The 24,485-nt window shown below is 46.4% G+C and overlaps 1 protein-coding gene across 11 annotated transcripts in view; it reads left to right on the top strand.

The window, feature by feature from the left end:
- Positions 1-24,485, top strand: part of MAP7 (microtubule associated protein 7) — a 194,355-nt gene that overhangs the window by 159,944 nt on the left and 9,926 nt on the right. For 7 of the 11 annotated variants that reach the window (XM_070073524.1, XM_070073528.1, XM_070073522.1 and 4 more), the window contains 9 exons: positions 2,178-2,374; positions 7,495-7,610; positions 7,877-8,160; positions 10,401-10,611; positions 11,819-11,990; positions 12,916-13,017; positions 13,368-13,418; positions 13,519-13,576; positions 16,729-16,831. In XM_070073524.1, coding sequence (XP_069929625.1) covers positions 2,178-2,374; positions 7,495-7,610; positions 7,877-8,160; positions 10,401-10,611; positions 11,819-11,990; positions 12,916-13,017; positions 13,368-13,418; positions 13,519-13,576; positions 16,729-16,831 — 1,294 coding nt within the window. The remainder of the gene's footprint in view (positions 1-2,177; positions 2,375-7,494; positions 7,611-7,876; positions 8,161-10,400; positions 10,612-11,818; positions 11,991-12,915; positions 13,018-13,367; positions 13,419-13,518; positions 13,577-16,728; positions 16,832-24,485) is intronic. The other 4 variants (XM_070073527.1, XM_070073525.1, XM_008263562.4 and 1 more) reach the window with 1 other exon arrangement.

A 24,485-nucleotide genomic window follows, 5' to 3' on the forward strand; every position in this document is an offset into this window, starting at 1 on the left:
GACATTTCCATAAGAGAATGTTTATGTTTAATGAAACCACATACTTGGGATATGGAGGATACTCTGGGAAAAAGTAACTCATATGAAACAATATTTCTTCAGAAAGGCAGGATTATTCAAATAATTTATTTGAAGGGTTTGTATATTTTGATAATTGATGTTCAGAGCAACAGTTAATTTCCATGGAATTTAATATCCTTTAAAGGAATTTATAATGTTTATTTTAGTCAGAAGGTGTTCCTTGGACACTTAAACTTGAAGTTTTTTTACAGACTACACTAAATAGGATTAAGAACATTTCAAACATACATTTACTATTTCCTCAACACTGTGATAAAGAATAAACCAGAAGAAATGGGGAGATTGGCTTACATCAGAAAATTCTCCATAGATGCCTTGTGAAATTTTGATTTTCCACGCAAGAAAAAATAAATAAAATGTTTATGCTTGGTTCCTTTTCAGTGCTAGACCCTTGGCCTCACAGCAAGGCTGTTTTCTGGGGTTTCCTAATCCTTGAGCAAGGTCAATGGCCTCTGGCTGTGCCCTAGGCAGATATGTGCCTCTCCTGGGTCCTTCATCCCCTGTAGTGCCTTGTGCCCAGATGTTACTCCTTCAATGCATTTGATTGACCTGGAAGAGTTTTGCATTAATGAACCTCTTCCTTGTCTGAAAAATGCTAATATTTCCCTGTGTCGCTTCACAAAAGGTTGTTTTCAAATAGGCTCCCCTGTGATCAGGACACGCAAAATGACAGAGGTTCTTCTTCATGTTGTAAATCCTGCCTGCACTCTCAAGGTCAGCAGTAAAACTCTATGTCTGCTCCCAAGACACCTATTGTTTTAAGGAGAACTGAGGGAATGAAGAATGTTTCAATTTTTCCCTTAGATATAAAATTCTGTTTTCAGATGACAGGAAATGAAAACATACTTTCCAGTCTCTTCACTGCCTTAACCATTCAGTGAAGGCCAGAAGATAATTGAAGGCAGTTAATCAAAGAGAGCATATTTATTAATGAAGATACAGTCTGATGATGGACACTGAACTCTATACTTTGGAAATTAAAATTACCCCAAATTTGTCTTAGAAATTTTTGAGTTTTTAATTTTTTAAAACTATTCAATTCAGCTGACATACTCTTCTGTTTAAAGGATTGCTACAAGAACTAGACATGGGTGAAATCACTTTATAACCCAGTTCAAATATGTAGTATTTTCCTGAGTCATCATGCTTGATGGCCTTTGTTTGTGGGAAAGCAGCATCTGAATGACATTGAGGATGACCCTTGGAATCTTAGCACCCACACGTGTGGTTGGCATACCTGTGCCATGTCATATGAATTCCCGTAAACCCAGTATTGCTCAGAATAATGTGACTAATGACAGTGTCTTTGAAGATGATTTTGCAGGAACTATATAGTTTTTGAACAAAATATTCCTTGCTAAGTAAAACTATAAGCGCTCTTCATGATTCAACCTTATTTTTCACAGTTCTAACATATTTGTGTTCTGTTCACTATTATCAGTAGTTACACCCCATTTCCTCATACGTTCTGCTGCTTCTTATAAACCATCAATGCCTTGGTTTTGAGGGAGACCCAAGCATGCATTTGGTTTGCCTTTAGAAAAGACATTTGCAGAATTTTTTTTTCCTGGATGTTGGTACTTAAAACAAGTCTTAACACTTGGTAAGACTTGACCACTTAAGATTTTTTTCAATTCAGTTGGCTTCCTTACCCCCACCCCTGCTGTTGAACTGAACTCTGGAAATATTCTAATGTGCCTTGCTTGTCTGCTTGCACGCTTCCTCTCTTTCCATCTCTTCTTCTATCTTAAAACTAATTGAGAAAAAAATCTGATAATATACCAGTGCTCATATAAAGATTATCTTGTATCACAAATGTGGTATTTTTCCAGAACCATCAGTTTAGTGGAATCTAAAGCCATTGCTCTCCACAATCTGTGTTTCTAACCACATTTTAATAGGCTAACAGCTAGCGACATACCACAGACTTTTCACATGGACGTGCCTTACTTTTGGACACACCGTGTTCTCATAGGACTGTGAGGAGAGTTGCGTGCGATGGTTCTGGGCACCGTTAGGTAATAACATCTTCTCCCTGCTTTTCTCTCTACCTCTGCTTTGCTCCTTTTCCTGAACCTGCTTTTGGCTTTCTTCAGCTGCACCCCTGGCACTCTTGTGTGTAAAACCAATGCCCTGCACCCTAGTCATCCCCATTTGTCCTCGTTCAGCATCTTGCAGCCCCATCTCCATGCCCTCCAAAGCCGCACACTCTAGACATCCGGTGGATCGACCAAAACTCTTTGTAACGCCATCCGAGGGCTCTGCACGCAGGAGGACCATTCATGGCACGGCGGTGAGTAGCTGGTGGGAGCAGTCGGCAAGTCTGGGTGACACTGCTGATTGGGGCAGAACAGACGCCACGCTGAGGTGCATTGTGGGTATGAGGGGGAGGTGGCAGAGCCACCCACCGTGGCATCCATCCCACCCTTCACAAATCTTGCTGGCTGGACAATACTGTCCTCCTACTTCATCTCCACGTGGGGACTTTGCCCTCCCTAAACATCTGAGGCTAAAGCCTTCATACAAGTAAGTGCAAAGCCAGGGCAGGAGTTTTTATCCCGTGCAGCCAACTGCCCTCAGGCCCATATCTTAAAATATAGTAAAAAAAAAAAAAAAGGTATTTTGAAAACACTAGTTTTGTGCTAAATAACCAATTCTTGAAAGGCTCTTGGAATGTGCAGCAAACTCAACATTTTGCAGGTGCAGAATGTAATTTGTATTACTGGTAAGGTGGTAAGGTGGTAAGGCTCATGTTCATTTTCACCACGCTATAAATGCAGTGAGGTAACTGGAATGTCTCCGGGAATCCTACTGCGTCTTACTGTGTTTGGAATCCATTGAAAGATGCAGACATTGTTCTACAGTCTTTAGGCTTTGTACTTGAATCCTCAAAGTCTGGACGATCAAACAGAAGATCTCCTTGCCTCTCTCCCTTGATAATACTATGATCCTTTGCATGGAAGGTTAGGACTTTTTTTTTGTTTTGTTTTAATCTTAACTTCCCAGAGCAATTTGGATTTATAAAGCTGATGGACACTTTAAAGGCTTTTGCTTACAGGATAATTTGAGGGTTTGGAGAACTCTGGCAGCTTTGCCTAGAGGCAGTTTTCTTTCAAGATCCTGTCGGCCTTGGGAATATCACTGTTGAATTCTTGAGAGAGTCAGGCCCCCAGCCCAGCAAGCCAAAGGTGAAACTACCTTTGATGTCTGTGAAGTTTGAGTTCATTAGTGCGCTTGCGCTTGGGAGAGCCTAGCTGTGGACAAGAGGGAAAGCTCTGGCTACTTCTTGGGAAGGGGAAAAGAGCATTTACCAAAGGAAAAATATCTTGTTACAGATAAAAACAAAAATGAACAGTCCTTGAGGGAAGGCCCAGGGCTGACCCCTGGCTACTTGAATAAGAGGAGGGATTTATCATCACAAGATCCAGAGTCTTGTGGGTTTTATTTTTTTTCCCTTTTTTACTGCAACTTTCTCTTTCTGTATTTGGTCAATTAGCCTTCTTTTCACCTCTTTACTGTGGGCTATTCAGGCAAATACCTCCTGCCAGAAATGCCTCCCTGGAACTGCCCTGTGCAATTCTGCAGTGACAAACCACAGTGAGTAATGGAAAAGTGGCTGGCAGGACAAGCCAAAATTTTAATTTTTAAAAAATGTTTAATCATGGTAGAAAACACACAGACACATAGCAAAATTTCCCATCTTAACCATTTTTAACTTCGGTGTTCAGTATATTCACATTGTGGTACAGCTGATCTCTAGAACTTTTTTTTTTTTTTTAATCTTGCAAAACTGAACTTCTTTATCTATGAAGTGACTGGCGGCTGCTATTACATAGCTCACATAAGTGGAATCAGGCAGTTTTCAAATTCTTGTGATTCGCTTATTTCGCTTAGTGTAATGTCCTCAATATTCATCCTTGTAGCACGCGTCACAATTTCCTTCCTTTTAAAGGCTGCATAGCGTTCTATGGTGCATACACGCACATTTGTTCATTTACCCACTGGTAGACATCTGGCTGCTTCCCATCTCTCGATTATCACAAATGATGTTACTATGAACGTGGTTGTGTGACTCCCTCTTTGAGTGCTTGTGAATATCTACCCAGAAGTAGAACTGCTGGATCACATATTAATTTTTTTGAGGAGCTGCCATACTGTTTCCCATAGCTGTTGTTCCATTTTACGTTCCTGCCAGCAGTACACAGGAGTTCCAGTTTCTCCATCTCCTCACCAGTACTTGCTATTTTCTGTTTTACAAGAATAGCCCTCCTAGTAGATGAGGTAATAGCTCATTGTGGTTTTGATTTGCATTTCTCCAGTGTTGAGTATCTTTTCACGTGCTTGTTGGCTGTTTCTGTATTATTTGGGGAAATGTCCTTTGTCCATTTTTGAGTCGACTTGTTTGGTTGTTGACTTGTAGAAATTACTAATACTTTTCAGGTATTAACTCCTTACCTTTCAGATTTATGATTTGCAGATATTTTCTCCCATCCCATATAAGCTTTTTTTACTGTTTTGATTGGGACCTTTGATGCACAGAGGATTTTTAGTTTGTTATTTGTCCCATTTGTCTATTTTGCCTTACTGCCTAGGCTTTTGGCATAATAAGCAAGAAATGAATATCAAATCCAATGTCATGGACCTTTTCACCTATTTTTTTCCAATAGTTTCACAGAAGTCTTACTTTGGGTCTTTAATCCATTTTAAGTTAATATTTGTATATTACCGTATAAAGTAAAGGTCCAACTTTAATACCATATGCCGAAGAGTGTGTCCTTTCCTCATTGAGTGTTGTTGGCCTGTGACCATGTACACGAAGGTTTATTTCTGGGCTTTATATTCCAGGCCATTGATCAATATATCTGCCTTTGTACCATCACACGCTGTTTTGTTTAGTGTGTAGCTTTGCAATATGTTTTATAATCAGGAAGTTTGAGATTCCAACCTTGTTCTTGTTCTTTTTTAAAATGGTTTTGCCTCTTCAGATTCCTTTGAGATTCTAGATGAATTTTTAGGTGGACTTTTTTGTTTCAGCAAAAAAAAAAAAAAAAAAATGGCATTGGGGGACTGCATTGTGGCACAGCAGGTTAAACCACTTCCTGTGATGCTGGATCCTGTAACAGAGGGCAGATGGTGTTCCTGGCTCCTGGCTTCAGCCTAGCCCAGCCCTGACCCTCGTGGCCATTTGGACAGTGAACGAATGAAAGATCTCTTTCTGTCTTTGCCTCTGTCACTCTGCCTTTCAAATAGATAAAATAAATCTAAAACAAAAAAAAATGACATTGGTATTTTGATAGGGAGCATATGGAATCCACAGATAGTTTTGGATAGTATTGATATCTTAACAGTTTGTCTTTCAGTACCTGAACACAGGCTCTCTTTCCCTCAATGTGTGTCACCTTCAATTTCTTTCAGAAAGGTCTTTTAGTTTTCTGTATACAAGTCTTGGGCCTCCTTGGTTAAGTTTATTCCTAAGTATTTCATTCTTTTTGATGCTCTCATAAATGAATTGTTTTCTTAATTTCCATTTATATCATATGTAAATTACCAATTTAGAGCTAAACTCAGATTGCCCTATTAGCATGGACTTGGAACATCACTGTCATCATGGAAGGTTCCATTGGACGGCACTGCCTCAGACTATCTATCAGTGTTTGTCTCTCTTGAGTGATATTTATTCTCTGAACCTACCTTTAATTGTAAAAGTAAAACCCTTCTCTTGCCAGTAGGATGTTCAGAACCTAGACACAGGCAGTTTGCTATGTGTGTTCCCCCTTAGCTTTGTGGAAGGTTTTAAAATGAAGGATGATTGGATAAAATCATTCACTGTTAACTCAGGTGAGAAGAGTCAGGAGTGTTTTTATCGATGGCAGTTTTTGCTGTCCAGAGTCTGAAGCTGCTCTGAGAAACTGCCTCTTGCCTCTTGGAACCAGGCAGGTAGGCAGAGGGGTCATCACGGCCCCTGGAAATGGAGAGCCAACCTTTACCTGATGAAGCTATGTCCTGCCCTGAATTCATTTCTTCTGTTTAGAAATTGTGAGGAGGAAGTGAGTTTACGTGGCACATAGCCGGTTTCCCCGACCCGTATCCCAGTCCCTTGGCTAGGACGCTATTGAGGAAATGGAGAGAAGCTACTGGAAGGGACAGTGAGAGGAATAAAAGGGAAAGGAAGGAAAAGACCTGATGCTTGTGTGGGCAGAAAAGGAGAGAAGAGATCGCTACTAGCTGATTTGTGCAGGGGCTGGATAAAATTCCACCCCTTTCTTGGCACCCTCTCAGACTGCTTTCCTGGCCAGTGTTCACAGAGGGGCCTCCAGCACACACCCATTCCCAGACCACAGCGTTGTCAGGAAGTTTCAGACTCTTGGAATGGGTAGGTTTTGCCCTGGGGGTTGTGGGCGAGCACGGGAGGGAAGGTCTTGAGGGATTTTAGAATATCAGAACACGTCTCTGGGCTTCCCCTGGCCCATTTCAGCTGAGGAAAGATATCTCTCTGGCTTAGTTCCTACCTGGCAGATTTCACTCTCATCACTGGTTAAGAGCAAAATTAGCTAAAATTCCTCACCTTGACCTTAACTTTCTAATGCAAGAGCAAGAGAGGAAGGACTTTTTTTTTTTTAATATTTATTTATTTATTTGAAAGTCAGAGTTAACAAGAGGCAGGGAGATGGAGAGAGGTCTTCCATCCGATGGTTCACTCCCCAAATGGCTGGCGGCCAGCGCTGCACCAATCCAAAGCCAGAAACCAGGAGCTTCTTCCAGGTCTCCCACACGGTTGCAGGGGCCCAAGGACTTGAGCCATCCTCTACGCTTTCCCAGGCCATAGCAAAGAGCATTGGAAGAAGAGCAGCCGAGACTTGAATCGGCGCCCATATGGGGCGCCAGCGCTTCACACCAAGGCGTTAACCCGCTGCGCCACAGCATCTGAGAGGGAGGACTTATTTCTCTAACATCAATATAAGAAAAAATAAAGTAACATCTGGTGTAGCCTCCATGTAAATTTTGTTCTGAAATGAAAAATGCTAAAGAATTTAAAAAAGAAAATGACGTGTTTTAATTAAAGGTTTAAAAGAACAAAAAGTGGCTTTTGACATTTGTTGGTGATAAACCATAGTCAGACTTTGCTCCAGGTCATTTTAGATACAAACTACGTGGGTGCTTTGTAAAAAATGTGATTTTCTTAAGCAAATATATCTTCAAATCACACATCCCGAGCCATCTTAGTCGTGTCACATCACACTGCTTGAGCCATGGTGTTGAGGTTTAAGGTAACATGGCCCTTTTGTTGGAGTGGCATGGATATATGTGACATGGCTCACAAAATTTCTGAAAAGCCATTAAATGATTTGTAGCGCTGCTGTCCAGTGTCTCACTTGTGGGAGAAATCTAACTGTTGAGTCTCTCTGAACTCAGGGCTCTAAGAGAGACAGAGATCGAGACAACATCCCCTTCCACCTCACACCCGGCGTCCGACGGGCTCTGTCTCCATCGAATCCCAAAGCGAGGTCGCCGACTTCCTACCAACTTCGGTAAGTGAAACCAGGGGGCCACTCTCTGTCCTCTGAAATTGAGCTGCTCTCCCCAGTCTCCTGGGCTTCGGGGATCCCAGTCTTCCTTAAAGGACAGAAACAGGAACACGGAAAGCGAGCTCTAAGGGGACTCAATTTCTGCTGATACCAGTATGTAACACCTGCCCTTGATGAAGTATCAGCTTTTCTGCTCCGTAGCTTGGCCTCGCGGGTGGTACAAACCTGCTCTGATGCGCTCCTCTCTGCTCGCTGTCTTTGGTCCCCAGGCTCCCGTCCAAGTCCTTTCCTCACTTGCCCGGCACACCGCGCCCAGCATCCTCCCTACCTCCTGGCGCCATCAAAGCTGCTCCCGCTCAGGTCCGGCCCCCTTCCCCTGGCAACATCCGCCCTCTCAAGAGAGAAGTCCGAGTGGAGCCTGAGAAAAAAGACCCCCAGAAGGAGCCTCCGAAAGTTGCCAATGAGCCTGCACTGAAGGGCAGAACACCTCTAGTGAGGGTGGAAGAAGCCACGGTTGAAGAGGGGACACCTGGCGAGCCAGAAGCCGACACTGGTAAGAACAGACTGCCTCAGGCCGTGCCGAGGCTGAGAAAGTTAAGCCTCCATTTGTGTCCCAGCTCCTCCACTTCTGATCCCGCTCCCTGCTAATGTGCCTGGGGAAGCAGCAGAAGATGGCCCAAGTGCTTGGGCTCCGAACCCATGTTGGTCCAAAATCTGAAAGACACTGCTGGCTCCTGGCTTAGGCCTGGCCTGGCTCAGGCCGTTGCAGCCATTTGGGGAGTGAACCAGCAGATAGAATTCCCCCACACACACCCCTCCCGTGCCCCAGGTTTGCTCCTATGGTTAGTTTAGCTTTTGTTGTTGTTGCTGTTTTCTTAAAGATTCATTTGTTTTCCTGAAAGGCAGAGTTACAGAGAGATGAGGGAGAGCCAGAGTGAGGCAGAGCTTCCATCTGCTGGTTCACTTCCCAGATGCCCTCAACCAGCTGGGCCTGGGCCAGGCTAAAGCCAGGGGGCAAAAACTCAATCTGCGTTTCCCACAAGGCTGGCAGGCACCCAAGTAGTTAAACCGTCACCCGCTTCCTCCCAGGGTGGGCATTGCAGGAGGCTGGAATCAGGAGCAGGGCGAGGCCCCACAGATACGGGATGCAGGCGTCCCCAGTGGCATCTTAACCTCTGTTAGGCCAAACACGTGCCCTTCTTCTCTTCTTTCTCTCTCTCTCTTTCTCCTTCCTTCCTTTTTTTTTTTTTTTTTTTTTTTTACTGTTTTCACTGGCAGAGCTATTTCTAAGCCACCAGCTTTTCTGATGTTTCGAAATAGAGACCTTACCTCCCATTCAGTAGAATGAGAACATGTGGCGCCTGATGCAAGGACTCGTTAAAAGAATAGGCTCGTCAGCTGGTTCCCGTTAAATCTGGCAGCCCCGTTCCGTTGGATGCTAGAGTTTACGTACCACCATTGGCTTAACCCGTGTGCTTGACAGAAGATAAAATGTCCTCCCAGAAGACCCTGTGGTCCTACCTCTGGGAGGTTAACTATGTGCTACCTTGAAATTTAGAATCACTTAGAGCTAGGAATTCTGTATTTCTAGTTAAAAAGTGTCTTCCTTCAAAAGTTTTCTGCTGAAGACTTGAGGATCACGGGTAGGGGCCAAGAAAGAATAGGTGATTCAAGACAGATGAGAATGTCAGAGCATGGAGGAGCCCAGCGTTTGCTTGCATGGAAAGTGGCGGAGGAGTAGGACCCGAGAGCAGCATCACGGTAATGGAAGTTCAAATGCAGAACTAGAAAAGGAGGGGCCCGGGCCCAGTGCTGTGGTTTAGCAGGTAAAGCCGCCAGCATCCCATATGGGCACCAGTTTGAGTCCTGGCCACCCCACTTCCCATCCAGCTCTCTGCTAACGCACCTGGAGAAGCAGCAGATCGTGGCCCAAGTCTTTGGGCCTCTGCAAGCTATGTGGGAGACTTGGAAGAAGCTCCTGGCTCCTGACTTTGGATTGGCCCTCCTCTGGCCATTCTGGCCCTTTGGGGACAGAACCAGCAGATGGAAGCGCTCTCGCTCTCTCTCTCTCTCTCTCTCTCTGCCTCTGCCTCTTCTCTGTCTCTCTGTAATTCTGCCTTTCAAATAAATAAATAAATCTTTAAAAAAAAAAAAAAAAGGAAAAGGAAAGGAGTGTCCTGGCTCAGCTCCGTAAATCTGAGTACTGTTAGAGAACTTCTCCCATTTTGCCAGCTGGGATGGGATCACAGTGGAGGCCAGGCCACGGAAGCATGAGTGCCAGCTCCCACTGAGGCCGTGGCTCCTCCCACCTGGGACCCAGACGCAGCTCCAACAATGAGCTCCTTCCCCGGATGTTACCTTCACAGCCTGAGTCTGGATTTGTTGCATGGACCCCGCGGACAGTCACAGAGAGGCTTTGGTGCTGTGGTGATGGGCAGTTACCACAGAACAGCAATCGTTAAAGTCTAACAGGGGAGATGTTGTCTTCCTTTCCATGAGACTCACCCAGCCCCCATCCTGGACGCGCTGTTAGCCGATTTAACAGGTATAAAACCGAGAACTAGTGGCAGAGCGTCGGCCTTGTTGGGTGCCTCACTCACTCCCGCAGTCTTTTGTGATCTGTCACCTGGTTACAGATAGAACCCAGCGAACCCGTGAGAACACAGGGTAGTCAACATTCCCACTTCCTTTATCGTGATGAAGTCGAGGCCTAGGATGTGGGGAATGCTGGTGTTTGTTTTATTCTTCGGATTCTGTTTCCAGCTGATTTTCTCCTTGTACCTGTTTCTGCAGCTGCTCCAGCTGAGGCACCAGCTCCAGCCGCGGGCCCAGCCGAGGCCCCCGGCCCGGCCGCCCCTGTGACGGCCACTGCTTCTCCCAAGACGTCCGCAGGCACCACCGACCCGGAAGAGGCCACCCGTCTGCTAGCTGAGAAGAGACGGCTGGCCCGAGAGCAGAGAGAGAAGGAGGAAAGGGAGAGGCGGGAGAGGGAAGAGCTGGAACGGTAAGGGGACAGCTCTGGCCAAGGGCATGAAGCCGGTGAAGCCATGCTAATGCCTCGGGTTAAGGGAGCCCTCTGACTCCAAGGGGATGGATTCATTGTTTGAGAATTAGTCCTGCATTGGTGTTCATGTATCACTAAGGGATTGTTTTTTAAATCCTGTTCTCTCATTTGGAGGTGGAGAAAGGCTTAAAGGGGAAAAAGAGCTATCCATCTTCCTAGCAATTTTCTAAAACTGTCTACATTTGGGGTGGTCCTTTGCAGCCTTGGAAACAGTGTGTATGTGTATAAGGTGTATATACCCATGAATGTTGGTACACATTCACGAACGTTGGCATCACGTGTGTAGGGTGTGTGTGCACAATAACATACACACACTCACGTATGTTGATATCACGTGTGTAGGGTGTGTGTATGGTTACATGCATACTCACACTCACAAATGTTGACATTGTGTTTGTAGGGTGGGGGGGGGGTGTGCATGGCTATATACGTATGTTGACGTAGCTACAGCCTCAGTAGGGATGGCCATACAGTCTACTGCTGTACTTAGCATATTCTGCATCTCCAGGTTTCCTCATTATCTTCCTACTTAGCATCCTAAAGTGGTGTAATGCTTAAGTAGCCCATGTTTGCATGCCAGGCAATGCCAGGGAGAGTCTTCCTACTAGGCGGTGCTCTAGGGCAAGAGAAGGCTACCACACATGGAATTGTTCTTCACAGAAACCAACCTGCACCTCAGGGAAGGACTGACACCAGCGCTGGGGCCACCATCTTGCTCCTGGCTCACCCATGGTCCCAACAGGGAGCTTATGTGGCCCATCCCCCTTCCATCCCAGGACAGACCCTCCCGACCTCCACTTATCTGCAAAGAATGCCCTTGAGAGGGGGCTTCAGATTCATTACTGAGAAGTCACATTTGGCTAAGCAAGCTCAGTCTTTAAAGAGAGCTAAATGGCAGGTGCTTGACAAAAGGAAGCCGTCCTGAGACTATCGGCCTTTGTGTTTTGCTTGTGTGTGCCGCAGGCAGCAGGAAGCCAAGAAGGGAGGAGGAAGGGTCAGGGTGCCTCAGGTTGGTTCCCGAGGCCCCACAGGAGGTAGCGGTGGCAGGTGTTTCTGCCCCGTCTCTCAACATGCACGACTTCCTTGCCGCATCTACAAACTAGGGCTTCCCCTCATGTGCCTTGGTCGTGTTCTTGTCTCTTTGCAGACAAAAGAGAGAGGAACTGGCTCAAAGGGTGACCGAAGAGAGGACGCGCCGCGAGGAAGAATCCCGGCGGATAGAAGCCGAGCAAGCCCGGGAGAAGGAAGAGCACCTGCGGCTCCAGGCTCAAGAGCGGGAGCAGCGCGAGCGGGAGGAGATGGAGCGTGTGCAGAAGCAGGTGCGGGGCCTCGGCCGCCTGCTGCAGAGCGGCCTGCCCATCAGAGCTGAGCAGAGAACTGTTCAGGGGCTGTTAGACACTTGGGTTGGGGCCGGCGCTGTGGCTTAGTGGGCTAAGCCTCCACCTGCAGTGCCGGCATCCCATGTGGGTGCCAGTTTGTGTCCCAGCTGCTCCACTTCTGATCCAGCTCTCTGCTATGGCCTAGGAGAGCAGTGGAAGATGGCCCAGGTGCTTGGGCCCCTGCACACATGTGGGAGAGCCAAGGGAGGCTCCTGGCTCCTGGCTTCAGATCGGCCCAGCTGTGGCCGTTGTGGTCATTTGGGGGGTGAACCAGCAGGTAGAAGACCTTTGTCTGTCTCTCCCTCTCTCTGTAACTCTGCCTTGCAAATAAAGAAAGAAAAGAAAAGAAAAAGAAATAGTCCAGGTTGCCCGTGCATGCTCCCATTTCCCACCCACACGCCCTCTGCCTTCAGGCCTCCACCACCTCCGTGTGTCGGAGAGACCAGGCAGCAGGCACAGCTTCTCACGTTTGTGAGAAGCAGAGGCCCTCTTTTTACTTTTATATCTTTTTTATGCTATTTCTCAGCTTGTTAAAGCATTTTTCATTGTTTTCATTTGATTTGAAAGGCCGAGAGAGAGAGAGGGAGATCTCCCATCCACTGGCCCCCCTCCCCTAATGCCCGCAAGAACCAGGGCTGGGCCAGGCCAAAGCCAGGAGCCAGCAGCACCATCTGAGTCTCCCACATGGGTGGCAGAGATCCAAGTACTTGAACCCTCACCTGCTGCACCCCAGGGAGCACGTGTGCAGGAAGCTGGGATCGGGGTGGAGCCGAGACTTGAACCCAGGCCCTCGGATGTGGGACGTGGGCGTCCCAGGCAGCATTCAGCCCCTGTGCCGAGCCCTGCCCTGCCTTTCTGTCTTCAGAAGGAAGAAGAAGCTCGTGTTCGCGAAGAAGCAGAGCGCGTCCGGCAGGAGCGGGAGAGGCATTTCCAGCGGGAAGAGCAGGAACGCCTGGAGAGGAAGAAGGTACCTGGTTTGACAGCGCTTGCCTGGGATGCAAAGCGCTCCGAGTCTTCCCAGGCTTGGAGCCCCCTGAAGACACACACTCACTCACTCACTCACTCACTGCTGGCAGAAAGCACACGTGCTCTGCCCTGCAGACCAGCTCGGTCGCAGCCCTTGCCCAAAACAGTTCCTTCACTTCTGGGGCTTACGCCCCTCCAGCTTTCCTGAATAACTCCTGTGAAGGCAAACCAGCGCACTTATTTTCCCCAATACCAGACATGCTAGCAGCCTATCGATGTCGTGGGCGGACCGTGCCAGCCTAGCTGCTTTTCTGGGTCTAATCCCCTTCCCGATCCCTTCCTTTCTCACAGCGACTTGAGGAGATTATGAAGAGGACCCGGAGGACAGACGCCACAGATAAGGTATGGAGGCGGCCCTTCCACCCGCTTCCCGTGCCTGTTTGCTGGCTGCCTTTCACTTGGAACTGTGGTTTTGAAAAGTCTGTCTTTGTCTTTTTGATAGAAAACCATTGATCAGAGAAATGGTGATATCCTCAGGGGAGCTGTCACCGGAGGAACAGGTACTTCTGTCATGGAGCCCGCGTCCATTCAGATGTACAGCAATAAAAAATGTATTTATCTCTCGAAAAGGCAGAGTTACACAGAAAGAGGGGAGACAGAGATCTTCCATCCACTATTTCACTCCCCAGATGGCCGCAAAGGCCAGAACTGGGTCAGGCTGAAGCCCATGAGTTTCATTCGGGTCTCCCACGTGGATGCAGGGACCCAAACACCTGGGCCAACATATACTGCTTTTCCCAGGCCATTAGCAGGGTGCTGGATTGGAAGTGCAGCAGCCGGGACTTGAACCAGCACCCACATGGGATGCCAGTGACTCAGGCAACGGCTTTACCTGCTGCACCACAACGCTTGCCACGTCATGCCAGATGTTTTTTCACACCTGTTTGTGCTGTAAGGGATTGACCAAGATCTTAACTCATCTCCCATCATATATGTATGCTCCTCTGTATTTGTATGCCTCGTGTATTTAAACATACAAAGAATAATTTCCTTAAGAAAATTAATTTTATTATTATATTCGTTCTCAAGGACTGAACATTTTGACACCTTGTTCTTATACTCTTTCTCAGTAAAGAGTTTTGATATTATGTCTTTTAAATCTGATTTCAAGATAGAGGGGCAACTAAAGAGATGCTAAGATTTCATTAGATGTTTACATGCTATCTACATAAGCTTTGGGCAGAGATTTCTCAGTGATTTTAAGCCAAATATGGTTTAAACAAATATGAAATTAACCTGGCTGGCACCACGGCTCAATAGGCTAATCCTCCGCCTGCGGTGCTGGCACACCGGGTTCTAGTCCCAGTTGGGGCACCAGATTCTGTCCTGGTTGCCCCTCTTCCAGGCCAGCTCTCTGCTGTGGCCCGGGAGTGCAGTGGAGGATGGCCCAAGTGCTTGTGCCCTGCACCCCATGGGAGACCAGGAGAAGCACCTGGCTCCTGGCTTTGGATCAGCGTGGTGCGCCAGCCACAGCGCGCTGGCCACGGGCCACTGGAGGGTGAACCAGCGTCAAAGGAAGACCTTTCTCTCTGTGTCTCTGTCTCACTGTCCACTCTGCCTGTCAAAAAAGAAAATTAACCTTACTTTTAGTAATCAAATGCAGTTAACAGGGAGTAAATGCCCCTTGCGTGTCGAGGTATCTTTCATACATTGCACTGTTGCAGCTTTGGGAGGTCCCAGAGCCCTTCCGGTGCCAGGCCCTGTGATAGGTGTTGGAATTCAGAATGAGCAAGGCAGGCACAGTGTCTGCCCCCAGGGGGCGCTCGAGGCAAGTTACAGCCCTGGCCTAAATAGCTGCAGCCCAGGCCACCAGCTCCCAGTTCTCCCACAATGCCACAGTGGCTTCGTGACTGCACATATAGGTGACCTGGAGATGGCTCATTATTCACTCTTCCCCTCTCATCACCTGCAATATCAATACAAAAAGAAGGGACCAGAGGCACCTAATTTTTTTCTGTTTAAAAACAAAGGCCTAGGCTGGCACCATGGCTTAATAGGCTAATCCTCCCCCTGCGGCGCCGGCACACCGGGTTCTAGTCCCAGTTGGGGTGCCAGATTTTGTCCTGGTTGCTCCTCTTCCAGTCCAGCTCTCTGCTGTGGCCCAGGAAGGCAGTGGAGGATGGCCCAAGGGCTTGGACCCTGCACCCGCATGGGAGACCAGGAGAAGCATCTGGCTCCTGGCTTTGGATTGGCGCAGCATGCCAGCTGTAGCGGCCACTCGGGGGGTGAGCCAATGGAAGGAAGACCTTTCTCTCTGTCTCTCTCTCTCTCTCACTATCTAACTCTCTGCCTGTCAAAAAAAAAAAAAAAAAAAGGCCCTAAGTACCTCTCAGGGCTGGATTAAAGATCAAATCAAATGATGTTTGTGAAAGAACGGTCCCTGTAACCTCTAAGGCTGCTCACATCTAAAGTATCGTGGGATTGGGGGATTTGGTTTTGTTTCAGTAAAAGCTGCTCTGCTTCTTAGATGTCATGGTTCCTTTATATTGAGTTTTTTGTGCTCTTTAAAGATACCTTAATTTTGTGTGTTTGGAACATAGTCCTAGTGGTTGCACATTAACCCTTTTGCTTTTTTTTTTTTTTAAAGATTCATTTGTTTATTTGAAAGGCAGAGTTATAGAGAAGCAGAGAGAGAGGCAGTGAGAGAGAGAGAGTTCTCCCATCCACTGGTTCGCTCCCCAAATGGCTGCAGTGGCCAGAGCTGCGCCGAACCGAAGCCAGGAGCCAGGAGCTTCCTTGGGTTTTCCACTCAGGTGCAGGGGCTCGAGCTCTTGGGCCATCTTCCACTGCCTTTCCTAGGCCCATTAGCAGGGAACTGGATCAGAAGTGGAACAGCCTGGACTTGAACCAGTGCCCAAATGGAGTCCAGCACCGCAGGCAGCAATTGGGGCCCCGCGCTGAGGGCATTTTGAGCATGTGCTCTCCCGGAGCGTTGTAATAGATAAAGGCTGTAAGTCATCAGAATGATTAGTTAAGGTTGTAATCAGGATTGACGGGCTGATGCTCCTCATTCTCGATGTCCTCTTTCCCCCTCCTGCTATTCTCTTATCGATTCTTTCTGTATTTTTTGTACCTGAATTTGAGAGTGAACAAAGGCAAGAAGGAAGCGGAAAACTTGTCCACTGTCATGCCTCTTCTTATCAACACTCACATAACTTTTGTTTGAGCAGAGGGCATTTGGCACAGTCTTTAAGATGTTGCGTGGGTCTCCCACATCCCAGATCAGCACACTTAGGTTTGATTCCTGACTGTGCTCCCAATCCCAGCTTCCTGCTAACCCTGGGAGGCAGCAGGTGATGGCCCGAGGACTTGGTTCCCTGCCACCTGTGGGGGAGACCCAAATTGGGTTCCTCCTAGCTTCAGCCTGGCCCAATACTGGCAGCTGTGGGCAAGTGGGGAGTGAACCAGCAAGTGTAGTCAAGTTAGTATGAGCAAAACTAATAACAGCACTTATTTCAGCCCTTACAATGTGTTGGGCACCATTCCAAGTACTTTGTTCCTGTGTGGTAGGTACTGGTGTCCATGAAGACATGGGGGCACAGAGAGTTCCAGTACGAAAGCCAGAACGGAAATCCCAGCATCCTGGCTTCTGGGTTGGATTAGATAGGAGCATCTCAGTAACTCTTTGTTCTCTCTCCTTTGCTGCGTCCAGAGGTGTCTGCACTTCCAGGCATGACAAACTCTCCAGGAAATGGAGCACCAGTGCCCAGCCCGCTGGTGGTCACCTCACACCAATCGAAAGTGACCATGGATAGGTAAGTTAGACACTGGGGCCTTTTTCAGCAACACGTGTGAGAGCAAAGCACCGCGGTTTCTGCCCGCCCCTGAGTTCCCTGGGCCTGACAGAATTTCAGTGTTTTAACAGTAAGATGTATTTTTTGTTTGGCTGCATTAATTTTTGGCAAATTTGTAACTCTGTACTCTGAGAAGGGTAAAGTGCCTGTTTCCTTGAGTCTTTAAATAAGATAATGAGGTATTCCTGTGACGGTTAAAGAAAATTACAGGAAGTAATTTGTTAGTTCCTTTTGCATACACATGCTACTTCAAAAAGTCTGTGAAAAATGCATAGTAAGACAAAAGCTGTATGGATTTCAAGAATCTTTTGCAGCTAGATATGCTTATCTTTTCATTACATTTTCCACAAACTTTTTGGTGCCCTCCACATATATACCCTGGTTAGGACTGTATCCATACCCTTGATGTATTGTAACAATTTTGGACGGGAACAATTGTATTTTAGCTCTGCATAATATTATTATTGTGAGTCATGGGTCTGTTCCATAATAAATGTCATGTAGAGGGCAATATTGCTTATCTTATGAGTAACAGAGCTTCTCATTGAAGCACACAACAGTTGCTAAAAATAGTTAAGAAAAGAGCACGAGCAGAAGAAAAATCACTTTTCTATTCCCTTGAGTTTATAGTGACAGCATCATGAGAACATTTTCAAAAATGAAAGTGATCATGGCTTGTTCCTAAAACTCCACTCATGGAGAACTTGGGGAAGTGTTTTTAATACTGGTCAAAATTGTTAGCTATGAATTTTTTTTTAGTTTCGGGAATCTACTTTGTTATTATATGAGCTATCCAGTCTCTGATGCCAGAATGTTTGCTACCAACAGAGAATTAGAAGTCCTCAGATTAATTTTGTCTTAAATTAAAAACACATGTACGACACATTTTGTAACGTAATTGGCAGCAATCAAGACTAACTCACCCTACTGTTGATAACTTTTTGGGACAACAGAATTTTGTTTGTGTGTGTGTAGTGTAAAACAAAGAGAATAATTTTACTGAGAGATCTTAATATTCAATTATTTTGAATAAATTTAGATTATTGCCATAATTATTTAAATTGATACATTAAGTGATATTTTTCTGGATTTTATTTAATTCATTAAGTCCAGAGATTATGAGAAAGGAATTTAAAAGTACCGTGGAAAGAATCCCATTATTACGATAAGGAATAGGCAGTGCATACTGCAGGTTATTAAGCCATTGATAATTCATCTGACCAATAAAATTAATTTATGCATTAGCTGACTCTTTAGTAGCAAGATCAAGTAATTAGTCATTCTATAAGAAGCATAATTTTACTTTGTAAAATGATACAGATAATTGGAGCAGATGTAGTGGTTATGATGCATGGGTTTAGGTCCTCACTGTACTACCAATTCCAGCTTCCTGCTCCTGTGCACCCTGGAAGGTAGCAGTGATAACGCAAACAGCTGGGTTCCTGCCACTCACATTGGAGACATGAATTGAGTTCCTGGCTCCTGGCTTTGGCCTGGCCCAGCCCTAGCTATTGTAAGCATTTGGGGGGTGAACCAGCAGATGGAAGGCTCTGTGTCTATCAGTCTCTCACTGTCTCATGGCCTTTCAAGTTAAATAAATATGTTTTTAATAATATAAATAATAAAATTATTTTTTTAGCCTCCTGTACACACAGGCAAGTGATAAACAGTTTGTAATGAAGCCAAAAAGAATTTACTAGTGTCACCTAACTTTACCTAAGGAATAATCTGTCCTTTGTCACATGTACAAAATGATCCCAGTTAAACCATTAGGAGAAATAGTGACATGTCACCTATCAATGTAGTCACATCTTGGTTAGTATCAGATATCAGCATTACAATATAAAAATAATCCTAACAAGTCTGTCTCCCCTTTAAAAGAAAAAAAAATTTTAGTAAATTTCCAGAGTTACTGTATTACTTTTACAAATATAAATTTCGCCTTAAAATGCCTATGGCTGTTATTCCTCTATAAAGTCAAAACAAGAAGTCACAAATGTAAGTAAAAAATGAAATTATTGGGACAGGTGTTTGTCCTGCCAGCTAAGACTCTGGTTGGGGGGACCCCACTTTATGGGGTAGCTGGTTCTTACCCAGCTGCTGCACCTCTGATCCAGCTCCCTGCTAATAGCCTGGGAAAGCCCGGGAAAGATGGCTCAAGTGTTTGGGGCCACCGCCATCCATGTTGGAGACCCGAATGAAGCTCCAGGCTCCAGCCTGGCCCAGCCCTGCCCCTTGCAGCCATTGGGGGAGTGAATCAGTGGATAAAAGATTTCTCTCTCTTTCTCTCACTAACCCCCCCACCTTGGTTCTCCCTCTCTCACTATAACTCTTTGAAGTAAATAAATAAATCTTTAAAAAAAAAAATGCTGGTTGGGACACCCATATCCCATATCAGAAGCACCTGGGTTCGAGTCCTCTTTCTGTTTGTGATTCCAGCTTCTTGCTAACGTGTCCCCTTGGAAGCAGCAGGTGTCGACTCAAGTACACGGGTCCCTGACACCCATGTGGGACACCTGAATTGACTTCCTGGCTACACTTTGGGGGCATTAGGGGAATGAACCAGTGGATGGGAACTTTGTCTGCTTCTAAATAAATAAAACTGTCAAGAATCTTCACTTTATTGTGGAAAATGATATTTTTCTGAAGTTAAGTGGACAGTATACACATGGTACTGACTGATCCCTTTCACCTTAGGATGGTTATGCTGCATGAGTTGCTGATGATTTCATTCTACTCCCTGCTTTTCTGTATTTGAACTGCTTTAAAATCTCAGTTCTCTCTCTTTTTTAAAAGATGTATGTTATTTATTGGAATGAGTTACAGAGAGATCTTCCTTGTGCTGGCTCACTCCCCAAATGGCCTCAACAGCTAGAGCTGGACTGGTCTGAAGCCAGGCACTTCCACTGGGTCTCCCACATGGTTGCAGGGCCCAAGCACTTGGGCCATCCTCTGCTGCTTGCCCAGACACATTAGCAGGAAGCTGGAAAGGAAGTAGAACAGCCGGAACCCCTCAAGCTCTGGTTGTCAATTAACTTCTGTAAGGCACTAGCATAATATTTATTCAGCTGGTTCAACTTCATTCATTTGTCATTGGCCTTGTCAGATAAGCTGGTGCTATCTGACACCAATGTGCTCTCACATACAGATGTGAAGCAATGAAACCGTGTGGTGAAACTCAGCTTTCTGATAGCTGATCAGACTATTTTTATGTAAGACAGACCATAAGTTTTTTAAAAATTCCATGTAGAGGCTGGCATTGTGGCACAATGAGTTAAGTCACCTCCTGTAGCACAAGCATCCCATATGGTCGCCAGTCCTGGCTGCTCCGCTTCCCATCCAACTCCCTGCTGATGTATCTGGGAAAGCAGTGGAAGATGGGAGTGCTTGGGCCCTGCCACCCTAGTGGGACACCCAGATGGAGTTTCAGGATCCTGACTTCAGCCTGGCCCAGCCCCGGCCATCACAGCCATTTGGGAAGCGAACCAGCAGATGGAAGCTCTCTGTCTCTCCTTCTCTCTTACTATAACTCTGCTTTTCAAATAAATCTTTAAAAATTTAAAAATTGATGTAGATGAATAACACTGGCCTAAAGTTACTGCTGTTTGTTTTCCTATTGCATTACATACAATTTTCCAAAGAAACTCTGTTTCCCTTAATTATTTTTAAATTTATCTTCCTTGAAATTATCCAGATCAACCTTAAGACAATCTCTCTTCACTTTTTTTTTTTTTTTTTTTTTTTTTTAAGATTTTAATTCATTTGAGGGGTAGAGTTACAGACAGTGAGAAGGAAAGGCAGAGAGAAAGGTCTTGCATTACTGGTTCACTCCACAAATGGCCACAACAGCCAGAGCTGCACTGATCCAAAGCCAGGAGCCAGGTGCTTCTTCCTGGTCTCCCACACGGGTCCTGGGGCCCAAGGACATGGGCCATCTTCTACTGCTTTCCCAGGCCCTAGCAGGGAGCTGGATGGGAAGAGAAGCAGCTGAGACCCAAACCAGCACCCATATGGGATGCTGGCACCACAGACAGAAGCTTAACCTTCTACCCCACGGCACCAGCCCCTCTCTGCACTTTCCATCGCCTCTTAGAGCAGCAAGTACAACAAAGGAAGTGCACAAAGAAGTACTTAGATTTCTTCTACAGCTCACCTTACAAAGTTAGGACCCATTGTTGTCATAAACTGAGTCCGGGGAATAAGTCCTTTTCCACGTTTTCCATACCTCTCATAATTGCATGGATCTTGTTCCTATTCCCTGTCTGCTTTCACCTTACAGATGGAATATTCCTCTTAAGTTTACTCTATCAGAGAAGGTCCACTCAGGAAAGAGAAACTATAGATTTGCCCAGAGAAAGCTTTAATAACTATGACCTAGGGTTGGGGTAACGGGATGCACTCATAAGAAGTAAAGAGAGCGCTAGAGAATATAGGAAGAGCAGGTAGGAGAAGCAGTCACAACCCCTTGGCTGTGCCTCAGGAACGGCCCCTGCTCTTCAGGCCTGTGATCCCAGGTGGGTTTAGCCACGACTCACTGGATGCCAGTGTAATTACTAAGTTGTCTTTCCTGCAGAATTTGCCAGAAATCCACCCTTTAAAGTCGTTAGGAAAACTGTGCACTGGGAAGGGTCTCACCAGAGGCACTCTACCCCAAATCTGCCCCCAAGGGATGCTGGGGGAAGCTGCCAGCAAGTGTGCACCCTGCAGGTGTCTTCCAAGCTGGCACACACAGACTGGGACACAGACCAGTCCTCCTGCAGTGTCTCTCAAGCACCTGTGCTTACAAACTTGGATTCTGTTAGCTGGCAGAGGAAGCTCTTAAAGGGCACATATCCGGTTTCACAGAACAGGAATAAAGGCTGAATTTGGAGCGGAAAGACAAAAAACCAGTAACTAATACATTTACTTTATTTTTTTTTCTTGAGAGAGTGAGACAAGGAGTTTCTAACCACTGGTTCACTCCCCAGATGCCTGGGGTGGCCAGGGATGGGCCACGCTGAAGCCAGGAAGTGGGAACTCAATCTACATCTCCCATGTTAGTGGCAGGGACTGACTTCTCAGGCCATCACTGCTGTCTCCCAGGTCTACATTGGCAGGAAGTTGGAATCCGGAGCTGGAGATGGGCATCAGACCCAGGTGCTCCAGTGTAGGACAAGGACATCTCCAACAGTAGCGTCTTACTGTCAGGCCCAACACCCATTCCTGCTTTATCTTTAAAAGGTGCCCTCTGCAGCTCTTTGGTTTTAGTGGTACTCCTCTAAAGGTTCTTCAGCATGCATGTGGGCCATCCTCCACTGCACTCCTGGGCCACAGCAGAGAGCTGGACTGGAAGAGGAGCAACCAGGACAGAATCCAGTGCCCTGACCAGGACTAGAACCTGGTGTGCTGGTGCTGCAGGCAGAGGATTCGCCTATTGAGCCATGGCGCCGGCCGGGACTATTCTTATGACTTGCATTTCCAAGAAGAAACCTTATCTGCATCCTTGAATTTTTCCACCCTGCAAATTGTCTAGTTAGTAAAAAGTTAGTCCCAGCCCTGATCTCTGAGGCTCTCTGCCATCCAGAGCAGGAGTTGCCTGTGCTGTCTGCAATACCCATCCCTGAGACACTTTCCTGTTCATGAAGAAACTTTACCTTTGATACAGATAATTCATATCCTTTCCCTTTTATTCCTCGTTCCAAATCAGGCTGTTTACAATCAGCTTTATTTATTTGAAAGGCAGAGAGAGAGAGAGAGAGAATCTTCCATCTGCCAATTCACTCTCCAAATGCTTGTAACAGCCAGGGTTGGGCCAGGCCGGAGCCAGGAGCCAGGAACTCAATCTGGGTCTCCTATGTGGGTAATGGGGACCCAACTACTTGAGCCAGCTTCTGCTGCCTCCGAGGGTGCACATTTACAGGAAGCTGCAGTCAAAGCAGGGCCGGAACTTGAACCCAGGCGCTCCAATATGGGATGTAGGCATCCCAAGTGGTGGCTTAACTGCTATATCCTAATGCCTGCCCCTCAAGTCAGGCTGAAGTCACTTAGCCAATACACTATTTTTTTTAAAAGATTTATTTGAAAGGCAGAGTGACAGAGCAAGAAGAAAGAGAAGAGATCTTCCACCGGCTTGGTCACTCCCCAAATGGCTACAACAGCAAGATATGCCCCAGGCTGAATCCAGGAGCCAGGAACTCTGTTGTTGTCTCCCACATGAGTGACAGAGTCCCAAGTACTTAGGCTAACCTCTGCCACCTCTTCAGGCTCATTGGCAGGAAGCCGAGTAGCCAGGACTTGAACCAGTGCTCCCATATGGGATGCTGGCATAGCAAGTGGTAGTTTAACTGCCTGCAGCACATGCCAGCCCCGAGACACTGTTTCTGACCTCCATGCGTTACGTCCTTGTGGTGGTCAGCTTCTTTACTAACTGCCCTGCCATGCACCCAGAGTGGAGGTATAGGTCCCTCTAACTTGCCCACTATGAATTAAATCCCCAAAGAGGCCCACATTCCAAAGAACTTGACATGCATCAGGTCCTGTAAAAATCCACTGTGACAGATCCTGCAACCATGGTGACAGTGGTTTGTTTTCACCAGAAAATTTCACATTTTTAATTTTCACATCTTTAATTCAGATTGTGAGAAGTGTCACTTTTCCTAATGTCTTGAGTACTTCATACATTGATCCAGCCGTCTCTTCAGGAAATATAAATGCTGTGAGCTAGGTTGCATTTGCCCTCCCCACCCCCAGAGATGGGTCAGCAAACTCTCCCTCGGCACTCTGGAAGCACAGAGCCCTCCTAACCTTGCTGTTCCCAGCACTGGGACAAAGACTCTTTGTTACAGAGAAATCTTGTGTTAGATATCCCCTGAACCCTGCACCCAGCCTTGCTCCTGAGGGAGATGTCTGGCCCCTGTTAGGGCTCTGTCTCTCAGCCTTTGGTATGTGTATCAGTCAGCTTTCTGTTGCTCTAACAAAATACCTGAGACAAGCTACTTAGGAAAGAAAGAGGATTTTTTTTTTTCCAGTTTACAATTTGAAAAAAGGTTCAAGTTCAAGATGGAGTAGCCAGGGCCAGCACTGTGGCGTAGTATGTAAGGCCACCATCTATAATGCCAGCATCCCCTATGAGCAATAGTTTGTGTCCCAACTGCTCCACTTCTGATCCAGCTCCCTGCTAATGTGCATGGGAAAGCAGCAGAAAGTGGCCCAAGTGCTTGGGCTCCTGTTACCCATGTGGACGACCTGGAAGAGCCTCCTGGCTCTGGCCTGGCCCAGCCCTGGCTGTTGTGGCCACCTGAGAAGTGAACCAGTGGATGGAAGATCTCTCTCTCGCTCTCTATCCCTCTCTCCCTCCCTCCCTCCCTCCCTCTCCCTCTCCCTCTCCCTCCTTCTTTGTCTGTATGTCTGATTTCAAATAAATAAATCTTTAAAAAAAAAAGCAGGGGCAGCCACATTGGTTTGGCTTTGTTCTTGGCAGTGATGGAGCACTTGTAGAGTAAATGTCACAGAATGAGCCAGGAAGCAGAGAGAGAGAGGCAGGGTCTCATTCAGGCTTTCTCAGCAGCCCTCTCACGAGAACTGGCTTCCAGGGACACACCCCCAGTGACCTAAGGCCCTCCTACTAGACCCGCCT

Source organism: Oryctolagus cuniculus, chromosome 5 (assembly GCF_964237555.1).
Source record: "Oryctolagus cuniculus chromosome 5, mOryCun1.1, whole genome shotgun sequence".
In the NCBI taxonomy this organism is placed as follows: domain Eukaryota; kingdom Metazoa; phylum Chordata; class Mammalia; order Lagomorpha; family Leporidae; genus Oryctolagus; species Oryctolagus cuniculus.